General features: G+C 40.9%; 1 protein-coding gene across 2 annotated transcripts in view; it reads right to left on the bottom strand.

Annotated features, from left to right (window-relative positions):
- LOC137298361 (advillin-like) overlaps positions 1-25,614 on the bottom strand; it is a 53,850-nt gene that overhangs the window by 4,549 nt on the left and 23,687 nt on the right. The window contains exons 3-25 of one of the 2 annotated variants that reach the window (XM_067830582.1): positions 23,391-23,465; positions 22,510-22,551; positions 18,947-19,015; positions 18,505-18,635; positions 18,014-18,116; positions 17,014-17,124; positions 14,271-14,372; positions 13,768-13,880; positions 13,168-13,246; positions 12,898-12,996; positions 11,658-11,802; positions 10,963-11,066; positions 9,993-10,130; positions 9,459-9,545; positions 5,148-5,219; positions 4,554-4,658; positions 3,843-3,926; positions 3,325-3,380; positions 2,823-2,916; positions 2,417-2,506; positions 1,862-1,975; positions 1,241-1,363; positions 370-552 (exon numbers count right to left, since the gene is read on the bottom strand). In XM_067830582.1, coding sequence (XP_067686683.1) covers positions 370-552; positions 1,241-1,363; positions 1,862-1,975; positions 2,417-2,506; positions 2,823-2,916; positions 3,325-3,380; positions 3,843-3,926; positions 4,554-4,658; positions 5,148-5,219; positions 9,459-9,545; positions 9,993-10,130; positions 10,963-11,066; positions 11,658-11,802; positions 12,898-12,996; positions 13,168-13,246; positions 13,768-13,880; positions 14,271-14,372; positions 17,014-17,124; positions 18,014-18,116; positions 18,505-18,635; positions 18,947-19,015; positions 22,510-22,551; positions 23,391-23,465 — 2,319 coding nt within the window. The remainder of the gene's footprint in view (positions 1-369; positions 553-1,240; positions 1,364-1,861; positions 1,976-2,416; positions 2,507-2,822; positions 2,917-3,324; positions 3,381-3,842; positions 3,927-4,553; positions 4,659-5,147; positions 5,220-9,458; positions 9,546-9,992; positions 10,131-10,962; positions 11,067-11,657; positions 11,803-12,897; positions 12,997-13,167; positions 13,247-13,767; positions 13,881-14,270; positions 14,373-17,013; positions 17,125-18,013; positions 18,117-18,504; positions 18,636-18,946; positions 19,016-22,509; positions 22,552-23,390; positions 23,466-25,614) is intronic. The other variant, XM_067830583.1, reaches the window with a different exon arrangement.

Raw genomic sequence — 25,614 nt, 5'->3', positions numbered from 1 at the left:
AGGATTCATGAGTTTGGCAACATCAGGTGAAAACTGTTTTGTAGGAGTACGGACAAATGACATACCAGAGTTTAACACAAATACACCACTCAAGCACACTTCACAGACTCTAAGCTGCCCAGTCCTTGTTACATCCCCTAAATGCTAAGCCCCAGGCAGGTTAACTGGATTCTTCTTTTAAACCCTTTTTGGTACGACAGAGCTGGGATGAAACCCTGACTTTCCAATATCCCAAGTGCTCTATCCACTGGGCCACAGTACCATATGATGTCTTCCGTATTAATATACACAACAATCTGGACGAAGGGTCCTGGATAACTACTCTTGATTGTGTTCCAGAAGCCTATCTCCTGCCAGTGTTTGCTTTACCTCTCTGTTTTCTGGGTTGACTCCACTGGGTAGTTCATCAGTGGCCACTATGAGTTGTGAGTAGGGGTACTTGGGAACCTCGTTGAAGTCCTGGTCATTGCCGTTTATAGCCTCCTGGACTAGCGAACCTTGCACAGCCTGTGCTCCCAACTCTCGCTTCAGTTCCTCATACGTCTTGCCTTTCTGTGGACATACAAAACATTATACATGAACAATTCATGCTGCTGATTCATATGGACTCAATCATTGTTCCTCCAGTGTTGGCTTATTGTTGTATTACTGGATCAGCCTACAGGAACACAATGTACATTTAGTGTTCATATTAAACCACCCCACAGTATCCCTGAAACACAATCTTGAGACAGTGTTCTTGTTCACCACCCAATGACATACTGATCTCTGTAGTAATACCCCTGTGTCACTGAAAAAACTATTTACACCAAGTTTTCATGTTATAATGCCAAATGATAAACTTCAATGCGTTATGCTACCTTCTGTTACTACAAAGAATGACATATCTCTATGCTATAACCCAATGAAGATCTGGGTTCGAATTGGTCTTCAGTAACCTATGCTTGTCTCAAGGGGTCACAGTTTCGGGAGGTCAGGCCTGCAAATTTGGTTGACATATGTCATCATATACCAATTGCATAAATTGATGCTCATACTCCTGATCACTGGATCATTTGGTCCAGACTTGATTATATACAAACAACTGCCATATATCTGGCATATTGCTGAGTGCAGTTTTAAACACACATACCTGCCCATTCCCCCCCAAAAACTCTATGCTATACTGTTATATTCATGAATGAAATCCGTACATGCTATACCTCTATGAGGTTTGATCTAGTGTTTAAGCAAGACTTACGCTCCAGAGATCTCGGTCCCAGACTCCAAAGAAGCCAGTAAATGTTGGTGGCTCGAGACCCTGCTTGACCTTGATAATGGGCGTGTCTTTGTCCCTCCCTGCCGGGTCTGTGCTCAAGTATTCCTGAATAATGATGGTGCAACATGCTAAACTTGGGATCTTAACAAGAAACCTCCACGGAACACAAATGGCAAGGAAAGTAATTATTTCATTTCATTTTCTGCCTTTATATACCCAAGGCTGCAACAAATACACTACAAGGCGAATAAAATGTATATCGAGTGATGTACGCTTAAAAAATAAAAAATAATAACTCTTTGTAGTGATCATAAATGACAAAGTGAATTCACAAAGGGTTACTGCTCAACTCATCAAATATAACCAATCACAACAGCCCTAACATACACCCTGTGTAAAGCGAGTCTTATGCCATCAATGTTGGAAATCTGATCATAATAGAAGTTATCTTATCTCACAGAACTACTGGGCATGTTCAGGAACCCGGAAACATTCTAAGGGTTCCAGTCACATTGCCAACTGGCATCAACAGAGCAGGAAGAGGTCAGAAAATAACATGGGACAGGTTTAAAAGTTACCATGGTAACACATCATGCATCATACCAGAGCAACTGTCTCTGCTGAATCCCTCTCTTTCTTGTTAGATCCAGATCCAATCCAGAGATACAAGGCATCCCACACATCTAACAGCATCACATCCTCTGGCACAAGGTCATCCTGGAAACAGGAAACTATTATAGTACTTGAACATATGTAGTGGGTTGTAAAGCATGAAAGCAATATTAACTACATCATGCATGTAAGTAAATGTTGAACTATCAAGACAATTATTATGTATACTATGTATGAATAAATCTGACATTACACACAATCCCTGATAATTTCAGCCATTATGCTTAAATTTGGTACAGCTGTTTACACTGGTTAAAATGATAAGATGCTCTCACCTCAGAAGTAAATATTTTAGGATATTTTGAATCTATATATCAACCAAATATTAGTCTTTGCCTTTAAGTTTGACAGTGAATTGATCATAATTATAATGTTGAAAGTGATCAAGTTCAGTTACTTCAGTGACTCTTGGGTCCATGAATACAGATTGTGTGACACTGATCCACCAGGCTCCTGCTTAATGTCTAGCAGTGACTATGAACTTACCTGAACAAAGTCTTGGATCTGTTCCGCTCTAATTCTGCCGGATGCATTTGAAATCTGGTACAGGCGAGGGGGATGGGCTGACTCGTCATCCTGATGGGGAGGGACAATCGGACATATTTCATTTATATTTCATCTCCTACACCTTGTAGATAACCACAAATGTAAGCACTTTTGACAAAGGAGGGGATAAGAAAGGGAAAAACATACAATAACCACTTCACTGCATCTTTCCAGAGATGTAATTGTAATTCTAAAGAGACACCTTGCACATGCATTCTGATGAATACAGGTTTCAAAACTTAAATACATTTTTGTGTCATCAAATGATCTGTTTGTCCAATACTGACTCAAATGCCAAACACAGTACCCTAAAAACTAATAATAATAAATAATGTCTGATACCTACCTGTAACCGTTTGTCACTGGCATAAGGCTGTTTGCCACCTAAAATATTCCAGAAAGATTCCTTTTCCTGCCCTTCAAACACCATCTCAGGAGTTCTGAAATCAATAAACAAGCATGCAATAATTCTCCTAAAACAAAACACAAAAATCCATAAAATTCTTGATAATGAAGATAATCCTGAAGTTTTCTGCTTTGTAATTAACTATGCAGTCAATACAAATTCTATAATTATTTTTGATTTCACAGATCTTAAATATGTTATAACTTCTGAAGTTTTAAAACAGCACAATGATTCATTTAGCAGCTTGTGTTTCTGATTCTATGTATCACAAGTCAAAAACTCACAACCTGTGTAAAGTCTTAATTTAGTATCTAGCAATTGTGATTTTCGGGCAGTATAATTTATTATAGTGTATCGCTGTATGTTATAACAACAAGGACAATACATGACAGAATTTGTATGACCATATGACAGACAACCCATGCACTATTTAAAGCATTACCTTGGTGACCTGGAAGCTATATTCTTTCCATACTCCCGCTCGTCTCCTGTGCTACCCTGGAACAAAGATTGAATCAACTCTTAAATTTCAGAAATATTAACTAATATTTTAAACTTAATACTACTATCTTTAAATAGAATATTTAATGCAAATCAGAAGCTTCATTGCATACGACAAGTATATACGGGTGTTAAGAAACTATCATCATAAAAGTTTGTAACTCCAGTTATGAATTTTACTATTAACTGCGTCCTCCTGGGCCAAGGGAGAAACTGATAACATAAGTCCAGTTTCCATCATTGCCAAACTAGGCTGAAATTTAGGAGGACAAGGTGTGATGATATGTCAGCAGTTGAAGGATGAAAAGTGAGTTTGGTTTTATCTTTACCCTGACTTTAGCAGGTTACCAGCAATATCATGCAACCAGACACAGGCTTCATACATTGCACCCATGTTAGGAACTGAACCCAGGTCTCCGACATAATAAAGGTGCACTTTGACATGGCATTCACAGTTACCTTTCCTGCCCAGATGCAGACTGCTGATTTGGTAAATACCACAAACACGTCGTTGGAGTTGAGTGATGTTGCAGAGAGGTCCACCTGTAATGGCATTGCTTAAAACTAAATTACTAGGCAGATGATTAAAACAATGCTAAGGTATGAAAAAGGACAGAAAACATATTATTGATGAGATTCCTATTTAGTTCCATTCATATATTCAAATATTTCAAATAAAACTGTACTATACACAAGGAAATTACCTGGTAAAAGTTACAAGGGACATAGTTCCAGGAAACTATCACACCTTGGTTACTTTTTCCACTAATATTCAACTTGAACAAACTGAATACAATTTAAAAACATAATTGGGAAACAAATGGCTGAAAATTTAAAAACTTATATCTTTGCTTGGCAACTGAACACACAAGTAAAACTACTTTCAAGGGAGATAAATATGTTGATGAGTGTAATTAGGTCTTCTCAAGTCCTTTAACTGACTAAGTATTGTCAAGTCAAGATATCTTTTCCAAATAATTCTGTGGTGGGCATGTTGGCTCCTGTTAACCAATTTGCAAATGGACTCTTGAACCTATCTGCAAGTACATTTGTAGGGTATTATTGCTTTAGATGCATGAACTGGGGGTCTTGAACCCAAGTAGTACAACAGGGACTTGTCACAGCCTGTACTGTGGTTTGAGTCCCCGTTGTGGTATCTTTGACACTAACCTGAACAGCCTTGCAGTTCAGTTCTGATGTTCCCCGAACCTGGAGCATGTACTTGTCGCCTGGGCCCATATCCTTATCCCCTTTCTGCCAGCCCGCTTTGCCACCCTACAAACATGACATGTTCAAATGTCAATGAAAATGGAAATAATTACTTTCTGTAGTGTCGTTGAAGTCATTACCCTTTCTGTTCTCATCAATTGACAATTAACATGAAAATGGATATAAGTGGTAGAAAAACATGAACAAAAATATTTCCTGTTGTGTCCAAAACACAGAGAACTTAAGCAAATTTCCTCTTCAAAGTTCTTCAAAACAATCATGTTGTAAGAACCATGAGCTTGGATTCTTTCCAAAACTTCAAACAGTTCATACTTGTAGCAAGAGAGAGAACTTCACCACCAATCAGTTACTACCAGTTATGGTGCCCAGAGGTCATTAATTTTGAAACACATCAGGTACAAATCCAGCTGACCTCTAACCTACAGTAACTACAGATACGAATACAAACATTATTATGCCTCAAAGTGAGATCAACCAATCAGGAAGCAGAACCCCTACATGATCAATCTAACCCATGCTATTGAGGCCACTCACACTGAAGATGACCATCTTTCCTCCAAACATGGCCATGAAGTGTGGGGGTTCTTTATTTTGGACAACTCGAATCTGAAACATATTGGTTTAGTGTGAATTCAAAATCAGTCACAATAATTTAGACAAACCTGTAGAAGTTTCCAATTCTTTGAAGAGAATTGTCCTTGGGGTACATATATGCATTTTCTGCTACCGGAAAATGTCACGTGACAGTTGTATCAATGTTTCAATAAAATATTGTACAATAGACTAAAGGCCAGGATCCGGCGAGAGAGCACGTCTGCTTGCACATTCTCCCGCCCCGGAAGATAAACCGGAATCACCTGACAGTTGAACTTGTCGCACCAGAGGAGAAAATCCCATGGCACATGGGACACCGTGCCGCCTTGCTTCAGGATGTAAGTCATGGCTGTATGGTTGTCCAGCTGAAGACGAACCACCTGGCCCCTGACATGATCCAGAAGGCGCTCGAAAACCAACCTCACAGTTCTCAGTTCTAAGACATTGATGGCTTCAGCTTCAGACCAGCGTGCGGACACCGACAGACTGCACAGAACGCACCCCCCAGCCCGTGAGGGACGCATCGGTTTGAACTGTAAGAGCTGGCATTGGGAGCTCAAAAGGGACCCCCTTGGAGAGATTCCCAACATCGGTCCACCACTGAAGGTGACGAGACAACCACCGGGAACTGTGAGACACTTCTCCAGATCCTCTGAGTGAGCCCAGACTCTCCAAAGCTTGCTGTATGGGGTGCATCCTCAACCGTGCCCGCCATACCACAGAGATGGTAGTCGCCATGTGACCCAAGAGATGAAGCCAAGTTCGCGCTGCGGCATGCAGCAGTGAGAAGAAGGAAGACAACATCTCCCGTACTCTGCTGACCCGGTCGGGCGACAAAGACACAAGACCCTGATGTGTTGTGAACCTCTCCCCGTGAAAAACCAAGTCCTGGGTAGGTACCAGGTCGGATTTCTTGAGGTTGATGATCCACCCTAGCCGAATTAGAATATCAATCACATGAGTTGAGTCTAGACTTGCTTGCTGAGATAGCGCACTGAGCAACCAGTCGTCCAGGTAAGGGTGACAACGCCTTCCTTGCTACCTGGCTAGAGTAGCCGGCACTATCATGAGTTTGGTGAACACCCTTGGGGCTATGGAGATGCCGAAGGGGAGCACCGTGAAATGGTAACACACCCTGTTGCAAGAGAACCGGAGGAAGTGGTTGAACGACGGGTGTATCGGCACGTGAAGATACGCATCCTTCAGGTCGATCGACGTAAGCCAATTGTTGGGCTGAACAGTAGAGATCACCGAGCGAAGTGTCTCCATCTTGAAGGATGGAACCTTTAACATGCGATTCAACCCCTTGAGGTTGAGAATGGGACGGAACTCACCGTCCTTCGGAACGAGGAAGTCTGTGGAGTAAAATCCTGCCTGTTCCTCGCCCTGGGGTACACACTCTATTGTGGACTTGTCCAACAAAGCCTGAACCTTGTTCCACAGAGTACCCGCCTTGATTGGACAGGCCAGCACCGGAGTGCGCCTTAAGCCAACAAAGTCTGGCGGGCCTCGCTTCCACAGCTGTAGATGGCAAACACGAATGGTGGACAGCACTCAAGGATTTCGTGTTGCCTTCTCACATTCCAGTAGGAAGAGGGAGAGGCGGCCCCGCAATGAGACATGCGGCAAGAGGGTGTGAGTACTCCCTTGCAGTACTGGGTGTGACAGGGACTGTCCTGCGGGAACAGCCGGCGGAATTAGTGGTAGGTCGGGGCAGAGCCCCCGCGCCAGCGAAAAGGCTGCTGAAAGCCAGACAAAGAGGTCTGTTCCTTTCCCTTGCCCTTGGTGGCGCTGCTCCTCTTCCTACTCCTGCCCAGTGGCCAAAGCCAGCCAGCAGGCTTGTGCGTAGACTGAACTCGCTACAGGAGCGAGAAACCTGTGGTTGCTCAAGCAAGGCTTTCGAGTCTATTAAAGACGTTGCAGCTGCTGCAGCCTCCCGAATGACCTGCTGGAAACAACGTCGCTCCCGGCCGAAACGGAAGGGCCAGCAAGGCTTGCTGTGTTGCTGTCGAGTACCGAAACGTCGACAGCCACAGCTTGCGCATCCCCATGACCGCGCACATCACTGCACTTCGGATAACTGACGTAGGAGAACTACATTCGGGGAGGTAAGCCGCATGGACCACCCCCCGAACCTCCTTCATGGCTTTCTGGTAGACCTCCTCATAGGTTCGGTATGTCTGCCTCAGGGGGGCTCCCGACTGGGCAAAAGGTGGAACTAAACGCCCTTGCTTGGCAGCCGGAGCACCCGAGGAAGCCGAGCCTCACCCGAGGGCCACCAAAGTGAACACGCACTCGTCCACAACCAGCACAAGGAAGAGAGAATTGTCCTCCAGCTGGTAGCGCCGAACAAGCTCAGGTAGATCAAAGCGTAGGCGGGTACCAGCCAGGAGGGGAGAAGGCGGAGCTGCATCTGCAAGGGTTGCCTAGAGGCAAACGCCTCACCCGGCAGGTGGAACTCAGCCAAGTCCGGGTGGCTAGTCAGGACTGTGGCCTAGGGAATAGCCTGTGCGAGGAAAAGCAGAAAGCTCCATCGGGCTCGTCCACTTCCCTGACATCCATAGCTTTGACATCCAAGCCCGAGGCCAAGGCAGAATCCTCCCTGAAAGAGGACCCACACCCCGACTCAGGACGAGGAAGGAAGAGCCCAAGGCACCTTCCACTCCAGTCACCGAGGCAGTACTGTACAGTATCCCTGTCCCGAGACGCAGGAGGAAGCTCGGACAGAACCGAGTCCTCCGCTCTCATGGGGAGGGATGGCGCAGAGACTGGAACCCCAGGAATCCTCAACGGACCCTGCACCAAGACCGAGAGAAGGACTGGGAGCCAACCCTCCCTCTCCGGTGTAGCCAAGATGTCCGGACCCGAAGCCAAAGGCAACGGGTCAATAGACATCTTGAGGCTAGCAGAGTGAACAGAGCCCGGCGATCCGTCCCCCAAACTCTTTGTCCCCTGTCCAGAGTGCATGAGCAACTCCTGCCGGAGACCTCCAACAGACTCATGGACGAGGGACTTCACCAAGTCCATATGCTGTTGAAACATATCATATCAAAACAACTTGAAGAAGAGGAAGAAAAAGCAGACTTAGGCTTACTTTTAGACTTAGGTTTATCATGCTTAGCATGTTTAGTCTTGGACGAGGGAAGCTCTGACGGCTCCCCTCCCACAACTCTTTATAAAAGAGGAAGTCTGTCGCCCTCCTTTTCCTGGTCCAGGGGAGAAACCCTTACAAAGTTCACAGACTTCAGGGTCGTGGACAGCCTTCTCAAGGCAACATAAGCACATAGTGTCCTGATCTTGGGGAGGGATGTTAGTCCCACACGAAGTACACGCCGTAAATGCCTGAAAGCCAATTATGCCAGGCATAAGCTAACGGCAAACACAACAGCACATATTGTTATAACTATCACGTACAAAACATTGAAAATTACATGAATACCCGCAATGTGAACTAGTACAAGACGCCATATTTCAACATGCGGGGATTCCAGCTTCCTGCCATGGGAGAGCAACATGTGCTTAGCCCACAGGAAAGCCAGCGCTAATACAAAAGTCACAAACAACTTAGCTCTTGGTTTAAAAATTGTTCTGTTTCTCTATTAGCAAACGAATAAACCATACATACAGTAGAGGAAGATTCAGACATCTTCAAAGTACGTAGAGAGAACTCGTTCCAAGAACTTTAATCTTTTTCCAGCACATCCGTACACCATGGTGACAGCAGAAGGAATGATGATACGGACTTGGATGCTTACCTGGTTGCCTGCACATGCGCGGCAGAGGGGTGACTCCACGTGGTGAGGGTATAATGAACAAAAAAAGACTTTTTGTTTATTGTACAATATTTTATTAAAACATTGATCATCAATACAACTGTCACGTGACATTTTCAAGCAGCAGAAAATGTATATATGTACCCCAAGGACGATCTCTATGAAAAAGATTGTAAAATGTGCACTTGGTAAATTGGTATGCATCTTTGTATTTTTTTCATTAACATTTCATAAACACTATCAGAGCCATACCACAAGTTCACCATTAATCAAATTTTTTCCTGGATTAATATTTTTTTAAATAATGCAAAACTCTCTTTTCTTTCTGCAGAATCGATTAACCTAATTCTGAGCAGATAATATTATTTTAGTAACCTAAAAAGAGTTTAAAATCACCCCTTTGACATTATATTCATTATTCCCAAACTTTCTTCTTTACTATTGTTGTACTTTGTTTTTCATTACTGCGAGTTCCCACCTGTGTTGCGGCACCTCCAACAGCGTCATCCATCTCCACAGCTTTCAGTGCTGACGTCCCCCTCTCATCAGCTGTAGACTTGCTTCCCTGTCAATGGCAAGCAGGTCCATTGATCACACAAAGGGGTCATTGATCACACACTGCAGGTGACTGATCACACAAACAGGCCACTGCAGTGGTACAGTCTGCCATGTGGCCTCCCACACTGAATTTATTTCTGATACTGGTTTTATTTATTGCGTTTGTTTTACGCTACTCTCAGCAATATTCCAGGTATATGGCAGCAGTCTGTAAATAATCAAGTCTGGATCAAACAATCCAGTGATCAAATGCACGAGCACCCAATTCTGTTAGTCCTCTCTTACAGCAAGCATGGTATGCTGAAGACCAATTCTAACCTGTATCTTCATGTTTCAAACAAACCTGAACTATTATAATGGTAATAAGAAAATACCATAACTCATTCTCATCTGAAACACACAACCAACTGTGACAATTCTCCACATCAAAAGCCCCAGGTATGCCCAAGCTTACCTGCCAGTAGTAGATGAGGTACTGGTCGCGACCATTCACTTTGTATGTGTACTTGATGACGTAGCTGTCACCTGCATAGAAGTCCCCGTAGGTGTGCTTGTCAACCTCTACCAGGTCGAAGTCTTGCACCTGCCACACCTGTACAAAAGTCAAGGTTAGCCTAATGAATAAAGGTCTCTCATAATCAATACATTATTCTTAAATATGAGTGAGTATGGTGTAAGGCTGTGTTACCACTATTCCAGCTACTCTATTCCCACTTGCAAACAGGTGCAACAAATTCAGTGTAACAAATAAATGATCTTTCAGAAACGCATGCTTTCTGCTATTGTCAGTTAGTGAGTGTGTAGGGTTTTACACTACTTTAGCAAGTTTCCTGCAACATCACAGCAGGGGACACCAGAAATGGGCTCCACATATTGCACCTGTATTCCAGGTCATTGGCGTAACAAGCGAACACTTTAACCAAAAGGCTACACCACCACACCCTCAATGCTGCAACTAATTGTGACAGGGTATTACCAGGCAACCAGATGTGACCCATGGTTTTCAGTGTGTTTCCTGCATTTGAGAAAGCACATGTGAAACACTGCTTGAATTGTCAACCATCCATCCTGTACAGTCTGTGACTGCTCATTTGTGCCTCAACTACACTACTAAAAGAACTGTTTGAGTGAGTGAGTAAATATTGCTGTAATATTTGCAGCTCAAGAAAGAAATAACTACATTAGCACAAAAAGAATCTGTTCATACTTTGAGAACCGTAAAACACTCAATTTTCAGCAATGCAAATAGCTTAATTGAAAACTTTATGCAGCAGGTGAACAGTGAACAATAACTTGAGGTTCCCATTTATTGTAAGTCAGGTGTTATGTTCAACATGTAAACATGTTTTGCTTTGTTCATATTGTCATGGTCAGCACTTTTATGATTTAACCCTGACAGGACAAACACCTGTTGGTCAACCCACCTCAACTTTCCCAGTGCCATCGTCAAACATTTGACTCTCAGCAGCCAGGGCAGTGTTGTTGTTGTGCAGAGTAGATGCATCAAACTTGGTCTGGACAGTCTTTGCTACAGAAACAAGATAAAAAATTACCAACACTCCCCAAGACATCCCATCCCATCACACAAATGTTATGTATTTATTGTATCACTGTTAGGGACTGGCACTGATATAAGCATGTTTTATGCTTGTTTGCCAAACCCATCATGATCACATGAATAAATATGTTAATTAATGTTTGTTGGTTAATGCCACGCCCAACAATATTCCAGGTAGAAGGTGGCAGAAATGTTATGTCCTCCAGATTCCCTGAAAAAAGCTTACGCCATCCATATTCTATAGTTTATCATAGGATGAGTAGACTGCCTTGGGTGGTGAGTGCGGTAAGTTTTACACCGCACTCAGTAATATTCCAGTTATATTGCAGCGGTCTGTAAATAATCGTGTCTGGACCAGACAATCCAGTGACCAACAACATGAGGATCAATCTGCGCAATTGGGAACCGATATGACATGCGACAACCAAGTCAGCAAGCCTGACCATTCGATCCCATTAGTCGCCTCTTACGACAAGCATAGTTGCCCTTTAGTGTAAGAATGGGTTGCTGAAAGCATCCCATGTGGGCTCCATCTACACCCACACCTGCACAATGTCTCACCTATTCTGCTTCTTGAGTAGACTTTTCCTGGAGGTGGAGGTTGCGGCCAGTCTGGGAAGAGACATTTGAAGTCTGAAGGCTCGCCACCATCAACAACTCGAGTCACTGGCGTATCTGTTGGATAGCCCTTCTTCTGAATGAAACCCTACAACAAGAGTAAGTAACTAGATGATAAACTACTTGAAATAAAATCGAGTCCGAAGATTCAAATGTAAAAATAGGTCTGTAAGTTATAGTTTGACCCCATCAAATACCACAGCTGGTTTACATCCATTACAACAATGGATAGATTGCTTTGACAAACATGCCTCCTGAGCCTGTGTGCAATGTAAGTTCAACATAAATCAAATACAGTCTCAATTGCTTCTTAATAATAATAAAGTCCCAAGATGTGTCACTGCAACTTGTTACATACTGGTATTGGGTGACACATCCAGTCCTTCAGTTTATCTTATAGGGGTGACAGATTGCAGAGATAGTAAAAAAATATACTAAATAAACATTTATCCAACAAACTTTTGAATTTTCATTTTTCTGTATTTTCTTTTCAATATTCAAGTTAAAATCAGCAAATAGACCTGATAAATATTATGAGTTTGTATTAGATGTCTCTGTAGAATGAAATGGAATATGGATTCACGTGACTCACATTGCAGTGAATCACCATGACTGCCAATGAATGAAAATGAGCAAGAAAAAGAGGTGATTTGAAATGGGTCTTAGCAATGCACTTAAGAATATCTCGCTCGTGCTGACATACAAGTGTATATGTGTCTGCTTGTACTAGCCCAGACTTAAGCTGGTTTTACCATGCTAGCTCACTGAGATACCATGCCACTGTTATGTATCTGAATGGAGTATTCATACTTAATACTGACTCTGACCCAACCAGTCCTTGCTGTACCCAGTAATGCCAAGCGGCATCAAGTACCATATTTTAACGTCTTTTGGTATGACGCAGCTGGGGATCAAAACCATGATGTTTCACTCTCCAGGCAAACATTCTAACCACTATACCATGGAGGCAGTCAGTAAAGAAAAAGATGAAACCACTAGCTTGCTTCAGGTAAAAAAATGAGTGAGTTTGGTTTTATGCCACTTTAGGCAATATTCCAACATGATGACAGGGTACACTAGAAATGGGCTGTACACGTTGGGAATTCAATCCACATCTTCAGCATGATGACCAACTGCTTTAACCACTATTCTATCCCACTACCGCTAAAACATTTGAACATACCACAGCATTCCTCATAGCCTCCGCTCTCTCGGACTTGGTTGCCTGTTTGCCGATCCACACCCAGATGTGTTCTGGCCCACAGTCAATGATGAAGGAATCCTGATATTAGAAAATTTACAATTTTTGTCAGTTACACAGAAAGTTTTGGCATTCATAAAGATTCTTCTTATAATTCACTACTTATATACAAATCCATTACTCAATATATTTGTCTCACATGGAATATATTCTATATACTCATATCTTCAATGCATGCATATTTGGACTTACATCTGATGTCATGTCCTTACGAGACAGCGGCCCAGTTTTCACTTCCTTGATGGTCAGGTTCCCATCTTCTTCTCGACACCTACATATATAACATCAGTTGTGAGGCCAACAGCATCTTCAACTTTCTTGCAAAAGGAATGTACTTCATGTGCAGAGCAAAAGTACATTACTGTCATGGGGGTTAAGATAAACAATAAAATACGATGGCATGCATTCTTTAGATTTGTGGTCATAATGCCAGTGTAAGTAAGTGAATGAGTGAGTGAGTGCGGAAAAGAACTTGGGTCTTCAACTTGTTGACTTCATTATGGGACTGTCTCAATCAAATTTGCTTGAAAAAAATAATAACAGTTGACTTTGTTTTTGCTGGCTGGTTGTTTCAAGTGATGACAAACTCACAAATGTTCCATGTACATGACAATATTCTGTAAGTAAATGAATCTGCCACCAGATAATCCAGTGACTGGCATATTGTGTGCATTGATCTACATAGTTGGTGACACTCATGCCAGCCAGGTCAATCTGTCTGGTTAAGTCTTTCACAACAAGCTGAAGACTGTTTCTAACCCAGATCTTAATGGCCATCTACTAGCTACTTACGAGAACAGTTTCATATTTTCGGCACTCTTCCTTTCAAACACATTATCACAAGCAACAGCATCTGTGGCCTTGACCTGTGACTTCTCATTCAGGGGGAGATGTTGCTCAAACAGCTGCAAGAAAATATGTCTGATTAGAGCAAAGTGTGTGTGAGAGTCAAAAGATTTATGGAACAGTTACAGTTTCAAGCTGTGGCCTTTATAAATACATTAGAATGAACCAGTCACACTTGTTTGCAGTGGAAACAGAAACAACATAATTATAAATAGAGATAGCCACCAGTTGACCATTTGGTCTTCGTGTGTTCACAGACAGACAAGGTCATTACTTGAAAACAACATTCAATTCATCAGACTTTAAAGCCTTTCATCCAAAGGATTCAAAATGAGAAACATAAAAGCTTAACAGCTTTTGTTAAAAAGGACTGAGAACTAGCATGAAACTTTTGTTATCAAACTGTAATACTCTGTTGGGGTATATATTACAGCAGCTATGTCACAAACCTTTTTCTCATCTGCTGTCATCTTTTCTTCCTCTCCATCTTCAACAGCTACAACAATACCTCCTGGACGCTCATCACGAAGGGACCGGGCATGTTCTAGGGACTGAAACCATGATAAATCCAAAATGAAAATGTGCGATCAAAAATCTTAAGATAATAATACCCAGGTAGCATGACAGCATTGGCCCAATGCTGTATTACTGCCGCGAGTTACGCTTGTGCCGGCAACGGGGCTCACGGCATTGGCACAGCACTGGGCCACCGCCGGAGAGCCACTGTCTCTCAGCCACCAGCTGCTACTAGTAGATTCCCAGCACTGACCCATGTGTTCTAAATTTAACCTCTTTATCAGTTCATCTGCCCGGAGCTACTTTTAGTTGTGAAACTTGAAGATTAACTTACAAATATATCTAAAAAGCCCTTGTCCAGTTTCACACAATCAGTGCACAAGTGTTTTTGCGAAAGATAAAAGTTTATAGTCTAATTATAATTTAATAGAAACTACAAACAATGGAAACATTTGAAACAGGCATTTGCTGCAGACTGTCAACTGAAGAATTTCTCCTTAGAGCGGTATCTTACACCAGTGTTCACTCTTGCACTTGCCCGAGGATTTACAGATTTCAAGTCCCTTTTCCTCGTGATATACCAGGATCATTAAAGAAAGGTATAGTCTACCATATTTTCACAGTTATATAAATATAATGCAAACATGTTACTAAAGGATAAATGGGTTATTTGGAAATGGTTGTAATTTGATACGTAAGTGCCACTGAGTTAAACATGGCCATCCTCACGATTTACAGCAGCATTTCATTTCACTACTTTACTTGTCAGTTTTCTGTAATCAGAAATACATATGCTTTTCGATCAATACCACATTTGGTAACAATTGCATACTTGACTGACTGGGATTGTTAAAATTTAAAATTATATTATGAAAGGAAAGTGTTTGAAACATACAAACTTGATGTAGTTAAATATTAATCAAAATTGAAAGGAGCTTCAGAGGTAAGGCAATCTAGAATTGTCAAACTTGTGGCTTTATATATGACAATGCACAATAATATACATTGAAATGTTTAATGAAATTAGAGAATTATTGATACAGCAGTTTTATGTACTTTTACGTCCAATTTCAATTTCCATTTCAGAAGCAGCACGGAAGAACCCAGTGTGCACAATGGCGTCTGATTGCGAACTTGAAAGCCTCATAAAACTGCAACAAACGTACAATAAACAACTCCATCATCAAAAACTGTGTTCCACAGGAGATATCGCTTGTGTGAGATCGTGTGTCAGCTCATGGGAGATATCGTTTTGACAGTAGACTTTGTACAGTGCCCTGTCAATGAACTTTTTGACGTCACAATGCTGTGGCATCACTGCACTGCAAGTCTAATGGTAATACAGTTTTGAGAGTTGTACATTTTCATTGAAAACTAATGAAGCATGATTTTTGATGATGCATAGAATCTCATTTCATTACATATTATTATAAAAGAGAGAATTAAAGTTAAGAAGATACATTTAATTATTTTGTTTTCTGTTTTCAACCGCATAGATTCAACTATTTATGACATACACACATTTTAGTACTATTGAATTGCATATCTTAAGACAATTCGTAGATATTTGTTAAAGTTCTATTTTTTGTAAGATATATAATGATATGTGAACACATGTTCCGTTTCATAACGTTTTAATTAAACATGTTTTCTTAAACATTCTTGTTAAGAAACCTTAGAATTTAACTTACAGTTGGTACATACAGTGTTTTAAAGTGTTTTACAGTATCTTTACAAATGCTGATTGTCACAATCACAAGGGATGGATGGCAGAGAAAACCAAGATACGATTTTTTGGCATTAGGCAATGAAGAATCATATATGTAGATTAAAAAGCCAGGATGATATGACTGGCAAAAGGAGGGCACAGTATTGGCTACAGGCTGGCACGCCATCATTGGGCCAATGATGGGCCAGTATTGGCTACATATTGGCCTGCAAACATTGGGCCAATGCTGGGCCAACGTTGATAATCAGCATTGGCCCAATGCTGAATGCCAGCATTGGCCCAATTTTTTTTACAGCAGTGGCCCAATGCTGGCCCAATGCTGCCATGCTACCTGGGTAAGTAATAATTGCAATATGGCTGTTTGGGAAAGGTAAGAATGTTGTTGTTCTCAAACCAACGGCCTGTAAAGTATTAAATATGGGCACAGCAAACCAAGTAGTGACATTGCAATCACTTTTATTCTAATTTATAAGGTGCAGTGTGATACCCTAGTGGTTAAAGCTTTCTCTTGTCACACTGAAGTCATGGATTCGATTCTCTACATATGTGAAGTCCATTTCTAACATTGCAGAAACAATGCTAAGGGGCATAAACTAAGCTCACTCACTGTACAAAAAGCATCAGTTACAGCATTACTCCAGATGGAGTGATAGGAAAAGATAAATTTGAGTGCTGTCATCAAGTCTTATGCTTAATTGGTCACACATTCAGTTTCCTGTGTCACACATCTAAGTATGGGTTTACACAGCTTTCAGCAATATTCCAGCAATGGCTGGGACACCTGAAATGGGCCTCACACATTGTACCAATCACGGTGATCAAACCAGGGTCTTTGATGTGACAAGTGAACACTTTAACCTCTTGGCTACCCTACCACCCCATCAAGACATGTATTTGTAAAAGTACCCCAAGACAAACTACCCTTTGCTACCATGTAACACACTCACCTTGAAGTTTTCCTTTCTGGAGCTCTCTTGGCCCACCCACACAAAGAGGACTTTACCAAGGTCCAGGATGTAGGCGTCGCCATGGTTCATGCTCTCCCAGCTGATATCAACCTGTATCACACAATAAACAGTACAAAATACACTGTAACACATGTGATGTTACAAGTTATTACACATGGTATGTTATAAGGGTAACGCTATTTTTCAGGGCATTATCATTTGCAGAAGCCTGAGGTCTTTCATTAACTGCCCGACGAAGGAGGACAGTTGAAAAGACCGAGGGCTTCTGCAAATGATAATGCCCTGAAAAATAGCGTTATAGTTATTATAGCTAAAATGAATAAAATTTTTAATACAATAAGAATAAAAACAGTGGCATCGGTTTAGAAGCATTTACTGCCAACAACAAAGCGACGAAGGTCACTGACACACATTTTGCAAATATAGAAACGTCATAGAACAACACAGATGACGTCACTATTGAGAGCGACGACATTCGACCTTGACCTATGCTCATACTACCAGCCGCCATTGTTTTCAGTCATCAACAACGTTAGACTTCAAGTTGATATTTTCATTGCTGTATGTTGTCATTTATGGTACAATTGTTATGGTTGGCACAGGCAGGAAAGTGCATAATGGCACAGGCACATGTAACGAATGTGAGCCAGATATATGGTCAATAATGAACCCAAGTTCATTCGAGCCGGAGTTGATTGAACTTCAACAGCTGAGCTACTTATGACGTCACCTAACAACGGGCTTGATAATGGCCCATCGTCAAGCATTTTGCGGGCGTTATCAAGTTACAGTGGACCGCTCATTTCTGATAACGAGCGGTCATTTTCATAATTCTATCCATTTTAGCTATAATCACATACAGAGCATTTGTGTAAGTAACATCATATGAAATACATGAGGAGTGTGTGACATGACACTGTTAAAAAAATGAAAGCTGAGTTATCACATAAACAAGGGGACTATTAAGTAAGACTCATACCTGTGAAATACGTGGGTTCCTCTTGCCCTTTACTTGGTACAAACGGATCTGGAAGGTGTTATCTACATGGTTGAAGCCTGACTTGTGACCTCCCTCAATAGTCCTGAAACAGATAATCTCCTCTGAGGGTCTTCTGACGTTTTATGGATGGTCAACTTCAATACATCCTCGAGATCTCCAGGTTATACATTCCGATGAGTCTCCACTATACCCTGGATGAATCTATGGCTAAGCCCGATAAATTTGTTACCTCCCTTGGCTGACTTTTTATCCTTTTATCCTTTCTATCAGGTGTATACGCTGGGAAGCTGAGCAAACCAATCACAACTCACTTTTGCTTGAACACAGTATCTAAGTGACATTGTTTTTACATTCTACAGGCTAGAGGCCTGTATAACATGGCTTTCACAACACAGAAAATTAAGCAAACTTTATTCCAGCAACAGTTCAGAGAAGGAAGAAGCAAGTAGACAAGTGTGAGAGGAACTGACTTGAGTCCTTTGGGGAAGTAGCTGAGGAAGAGCTCTGACTCATGGCCCTCCACCTCACGATGCTGAACTGGTGCCCCTCCAAGAAAGTCATCCAGCTCTACAGTCTTATATGCTGCAGCCCCTGCCTCGTCCTGCAACAATGCAAACAAATGCTTCATCAGACCCATCCAGAATTGCTCAGAGATCGATATTTGGCCCCAAGTCTGTAGATGAGTGAACGCTTTAACCACTAGGCTACCTCAATGTCCATCGGCACAATGAATTGCAGGATCATGAGCATCCACCAGGGACCTACTGTTTGTAGCAGAGAGCACAAAGGTGCAGAAACATACTGTGGTACCTGCTATCAACTATGGTGACTTCTTATTCATTTAGAAAACCTCAGGTTGCTAGGGGCACATCCCAACCTGTAATGTCCACTGAGTAACTGTTAAAAGCCTACCTGTGATGTCTTGCTGCCAAGCCAGAAGTGGATATTCTGCTCCAGCCTTTGACCCTTCACCTCTTTCATCTGAAACACACAGTTTGCATGTAATACAACTGTCAAATCTGATAGTATAGTTCTTCACAAACACACTGGCTACAAGGAACATCTGAGTAAAATCTTTGTATCACTGACTTTCTTCAAGATGATAATGAAATAGATACCTACCATTTGCCCTTACCAGAATGCGTGTGTCATACCAGTCAGCAATATAACCAATGTATCAGTTGAAAGTGATGATGCATTATATGACTGTTTTGTGTCTAACACTGTACTCATAAATATTGCTGCTGCAAGATGGTGGCTCCATTATCCAGTGATCAACACCATGAGCATCAATCAATGCAACTGGGACACAATGACATGTGCCAATTCCATTACTAGCTTCTTACAACAAGCATGTACTCAGGAATGCCAAAAAAACGATATTGAGTGAAGCTAAAATGTTACATGGCTTTGGTTTATCCTATGGTACGGTGCCAAACAACCTGGATACATAATCAGTGTAAACTGGGGATTCAAACCCACAAATATTGTTTTCTAGCCCATCTGACAGACAACACAGTGAAATGTGCCTCCATAAACTCAGTCAACAACCAGGGCTGTTCAGGATTGGTATGGCCAGTGACATGAAAATGGTTTCTAAATAATATGTAATAATGAGAACAAAATATGAAATCAAAACTGCTAAATGAAATTAATCTTGAAGACTAAAAAACTTTTGCAAAAACACCATGTAAAAATAGTAGGGGATATTGGATCTACAAGATTTATAAACTGCAACTGATGAAGCCAATGATGAAACAGCTGATGAAGAGAAATTAAGGGAAATGTGACAATTTACTCTGCATGAACGTAATTCATTGGCCTTGGCTAGTGAAATGCTTGCAAAATGGAATGCCCCCTACTTTTTTTAATGATATCTGAAAAAGTGTTGTTAAAGAACAAAAATAACATTGACCCTGTTCTACAGATTAAGTTATGTCAACAGAACAATGATTCAGGACACTGCAGATGTATTGATATATTAATCATTGAGGGCTGCTACACATTTTCTGAACAACTCAGTCATATGTATAAATAATATCCTGAGCTTAAGTATTTGAAATACATCATGCTGCTGTTGTCCTGCTCTGCTTGATCCTTCGTCAAAGATAATGTGAGTGTCCATAAAATTTAATCGTTTAATCTTCATGAACCAAGGTACATTTGCAAATTCTTGGCACATTGTTTACCAAGGGAGACGACTCATGGATACATATATCGAATTCAAATGAAATTGAATCACATAATGTGACAGTACAAAAAGGACCTAAGGGCTTAGGCGATAAGACTGCTTAAGACACTAGTATCATTTGTAGAAATATGTCTACTTTGTACCCTAATGCATAATTGTGCTCTCAGGAATATTCCAGCTGATGTCATCCTGTAAATAAATCTAGAAGTTAATCCTGTGATTAACATGTTTGGAGATTGCTGACACATAACCATAGAACACACCCAAAACCAGAACTGAACTTGGGCCTAGATTTTCTAAGCTCTCTCAGCGCCAAGATGGTCGTAAACCAATGTTAATGTATGGCACTTACAACAATCTTAGCGCTAAGAGAGCTTAAAAAATCTAGGCCCTGGTCTTCAATTGATAAATAAATGTTTCAACCATTTGCCTACCCCGTCACCAAATGTAATAAAATCAAACACAAAACATTTACAATGAAAATCATTAGACAGCAAACAAAACAATGTAAAAAGGATAACTTTCCCTGTACATACCATGCATGTTAGAAACAATAAGTACATAGCTAACACGTGTCACTGGCATGTATTAACATGATTAATGAACTAGTTGAATTGTATCTTGGTCTAACACACACAAAAGTCATTTTCCTTCTACATAAACACCTTGATATGTTTGAAGACCTATACTGATCATTAGGCCAGACCAATTTTGTCTCTTGTTTATGGATGTTTGTCCTCAGAAAACCTAAAGACAGTGAGGAATATATACAGTGAGTGATATTCCTTCAAAATTCTAAACGCATTTTTCTTTTAGTAATTTATGAAGTGTATATGGGGAAAAAAATTCTTAGAATAATGTTAATGTAAGTTCATATTAATGGCCCACAAAAAAACATAAGAATTGTACTCTTTTTTTTTCCGAAAAAAAATTAATTTACATTTTGGTGGATCTGTAAAACTGGTCTGGCCTTATCAAGACACATCAGATTCTGTTTACCTCTGATGCAGGTCTGAGATATATAGTAAACAATCAACTTATAACAAACTAAGTCTGGAGGTCCCTTACAACCACAGTCTACAAGATACACTTTGCTGAAACTATGTGACACAGATATGGAGGTGGAGGCCAGTGGTTGGGCAGAGAAGTGGGCGCAGTGGTCAGGGAAGGGAGTGTTCTAACATACAATCTTAGGCTTCTGGTGTTAGAAAGGAGGCAAACCGCAGTGCCTTAGATGATTAGGCCAGCCATGATACTTTACTCATTTTTTTACTCAGGTAAAATTAATTCCAGCCATGGTACTTTACTCATTTTTTTACTCAGGTAAAATTAATTCCATTAATCAATCAATTGTGATTAAAAATAAATACATGAAAATCCCAACCATATTAACAACAAGCTTTCAAAAGACAACCTGAAATCTAAATTTATCAGTAATGTTAAAATAAAACATATCATATTCCCCTCTAAACTCCCTACCAGTACAACAGGTGAGTATAGGCGCGCGACACAAGAAACAGTGGGCTGCAACGAGGTGGTGTCCACAAAAGTGGGAATCACGTCTTTGTTGTTATGCCATCTGTGAAGTAGGGCATTGTGAGAGGAATACCTTACACACAACACGGACTGAAAATCACTCATGTGCCTTGTGTGAAAGAGTGAAGGTGAGGTAAGGGAAAGTCAAATAGGAACCAACACATTAATACATCATAGTGTGCAATATCCCGTTACTATATGTGGAGAGTGCAATATCCTGTTTACCATCTGCTAAGTACTATTCCCTCATTATCTTGCTGAGTGAGCTCTTTACTGTTTACTATCTTGCTGTGTGTGCATTTTTCTGTTTACTATCTTGCATCTTGCTGAATGTACATTTTTTCTGTTTACTATCTTGCTGAGAGTGCAATTTTTCTGCTGGCTATCTTCTAACATTTTCCATGTCCATTCATCAATCACTTTTCCAAGATTCCACATTGTAAATGGTATCATCACTAAGGAACAGAATCATCAATGGTATTGTTGTGTGATGCTTAAATAATAATCCATCCACACAAATCATAATGAATACATATTTCTGAAAACATTGCATATATGTACATGTGTTTAATCTTTTTGTTTGGGACCACAAAATGTGTAAAAATAAAATGACTAGTGCTGCCACCCAACTAAACAAAGCAAAAATAACTCTCATCCATTGCTATGGAAGATGGCCCTTGTCCAAAAAGGTTGCCATGGATGCAGGTGTAAACAAAATTGAACTCTAAGAGCAAAGCTCCTACATTACCTGTACATTGAGTCCCCGAGGACTCTGTCCAAAGGCAGTTAGCTGTCAGGTTAAAATCAGTTATACAATGATTCCATTATGATGTGAGTGAGTGAGTTAAGTTTTGTGCTGCAATCAGCAGTATTGCAGCTATATGGTCACAGTCTGTAAATAATCGAGTCTGGACCAGACAATCCAGTGATCAACAACATGAGCACCAATCTGCACAATTAATCACGTGTCAACCAAGTCAGCAAGCCTGACTACCATACCCCTTAGTCATCTCTTACGACAAGCATAGTTGCTTTTTGTGGCAAGCATTGCATGCTGAGGACCTATTCTACCTGGATCTTCACAGATCCCATAATGTCAGTGTTTCACTTTCTATTCATGAAGCTGGACTTGTATTGCAGAATCATGCTATTGATGAGTGAGTGAATCTAGTTTTATGCTGCTTTCAGCAATATTACAGCAATATCACGACAGTGAACACCAGAAAAGGGCCTCACACATTATACCCATGAGGGGAATCGATGCTATAAATCTGTATGAACAATACCAAAATATACTCATGGAAACAAAGAAGGGAAAACATAAAAGTATAAGTGTTCCTTTATCTATTTCCAGATTTTCACCCTCAGTGCAATATAAACCATGACAAGAAACCTGGAAAAGAATATAGGAACACTTGCACTTTCGTGAGTTTATTTATTTGTTTCCATGAGTATATATACTGAACATTAAAAGAAACACAACTTAAAAAAAAATAAACAATGAAATCTCATAAAAGTATGTGTTCAAGTTATGTCTTCTATGTAAAAATTGACGAAATGCAGAGTTGGGTTTCTTTTGCTGTTCAGTATTCATCCATATTCAAGTAACTGAGAAAGAGGTGTACTCACGCTCAGAAGGATATATGAATCTCCCTTGTAAAACTGACCAATCCTGTCCTTGGGGACCTGGACTGGCTTCATGTCCTGAAACACAGTAAGTGCCGGAGTTAATGCAAATATCTCACTTATCTCACACATTGTGATGTTTCCCACAACATGCTGTATCACTAAACCTTCAGACAAGACTTGAAAAATATCCCTTAAGAATGTCATGTATTCCACCACATCTTGGATGTAATGCATAGGTTTTCGTGTTTTCTGTACATATATAGTGACAAGAGACTTAAATAGATATCTGTCATGATAATAATACAGTCTAAGTAAACTTAGTCTCAGTACTTTTCGTTACACTCCACCACTGAGTCTAACAAAACCTTATGGGAGGTCGCGTCAGGTAACATTTGAGACTGACCAATCAGAACAGCTTACCAAATCGCGAAAATGGACATTCACATATACCTTTTGAATGTTTTATCTCGAAAAGGTTCATACCCGAACGATTTCGAATACTATTTAGCTTACGCTCGCTTCTAGGTGATGCACATGGCTTACGTACAACAACGACAACGGTGAGTAAACAGTCGCTGAAAATGGTGTTTTTGGCAATATTCAAGGATGTCATCTTGCAGAAATATTAGCTAATGGTAACCATGTCAACAGAAACTTCAAAGCGTATATACTGCACGTCAAATATTTGTGTAATATGTGGATTTTTGTTTGTGGAGAGATCTGTGTCAGTAACCTCAATATTTTGAAAGTACCTCCTATTCCAAAATAGTAGCTGTTGTCTGATTGGTTAAATCTATTTAACCGTCTCGCGTTTGACTGGATGGTCATTGGTCGCTTAAAGGTTACCTGACGCGACCTTCTACTGGGTTTTGTTAGACTCAGGGGTGGAGTGTAACGAAATACACTGAGACTAAGTTTACTTAGAGTGGATAATAATAATAATAAATGGTTTATTCTGGGCTTTGTTTCCAGGTGTCAGGATGTACATTTTATATTGATCTTAATAGGTCACAAGGAGGGACTGATGGGATTGGGTGCTTTGACTTGCTGACTTGACTGAAGAATGTCAGGTGTCCCATTTATCTTTTGACAAATCAGTCTGGATCAGGCAAACCTGTGATTGACATCATGATGTCAATCACAGGTTTGCCTGATCCAGAAGCGGTATTTTGTAAAACAAATCTGTAATATACATGAGAAAATGTCAAATGCCAGGAGCAATCCTCAATCCCAGTCACATTATTTACTTAAAAATTGGTCGGGAAATCTATTGGGGGTGTCTATTGTTGTATCAGGATGTAGGGCCGTAATTAGCCGTAATTACCACTAACGAGCCGTTGTGAGCGGAGCCATGTTTTATTGCCGTACTCAGTCAAGACAACCACAGTTGTCGGCCCTTGGTGACATTGCAGACCGCTAATAATAGATACCACTACATCTCCCTTTGGGATGGAAATGATGCTCACTCATTAACTTAAACGAAAAACCAAACTTGGGAATGAGAAGGTAAATTATATAATTACCATTACCATTAGAGTCCAAAGCAGAGATGATAAAACTTACTATTAACTTTAAACTATAACGTTCATTAACACTTTAAATTCAACACTGGATCAATAGTGTCCATCACTGGTACTGGTCATCAAATCTGACAGGTGGTTTGGATGGCCTTCCAGATCGTGTGTGGTACACACCAGTAGGCGCTGGAGCTGGTGCGCTGGTCTCTGGAGTGCTGGACATCTCAGACTTCACCACCTCCTGTTTAGGAAGGAAGTTCAAATCTTTCCTGTTGCGACGGTACATTCCTGAGTCTGTCTGCACCGTGTAGGAACGAGGTGACAGTTTGTCGACTACAGTCCCTTTCTCACCTCTGTCCTTCATCCATGTCTCATCTCCCCTACACAGTGGTCGGAGGGGTAGTGCTGCATGGCGTCTGTTGAAGTGTAGTCTGCTATCTTCACGGCGGGATGATTCGTGGTCCATGACCTTCTTTTCATCAGGCGGGCTACACATGAGTTTCTGTGGTAGGATGGGCAGCTTCGTCCGGAGACGTCTGGACATGAGTAACTCAGCAGGACTGTATCCACAACTTAAGGGTGTTGATCGATAGCTCAGGAGTGTAGCATACGGATCGTCTGCTGATTTCAAGAGAGTTTTGATCGTTCTCACTGCACGCTCTGCTTCCCCGTTTCCAGATGCATGACCTGGGCTGCTTGTGACGTGA

This window comes from Haliotis asinina, chromosome 10 (genome assembly GCF_037392515.1).
Source record: "Haliotis asinina isolate JCU_RB_2024 chromosome 10, JCU_Hal_asi_v2, whole genome shotgun sequence".
NCBI lineage: Eukaryota > Metazoa > Mollusca > Gastropoda > Lepetellida > Haliotidae > Haliotis > Haliotis asinina.
This window is presented reverse-complemented; position numbering and strand designations above follow the sequence as displayed.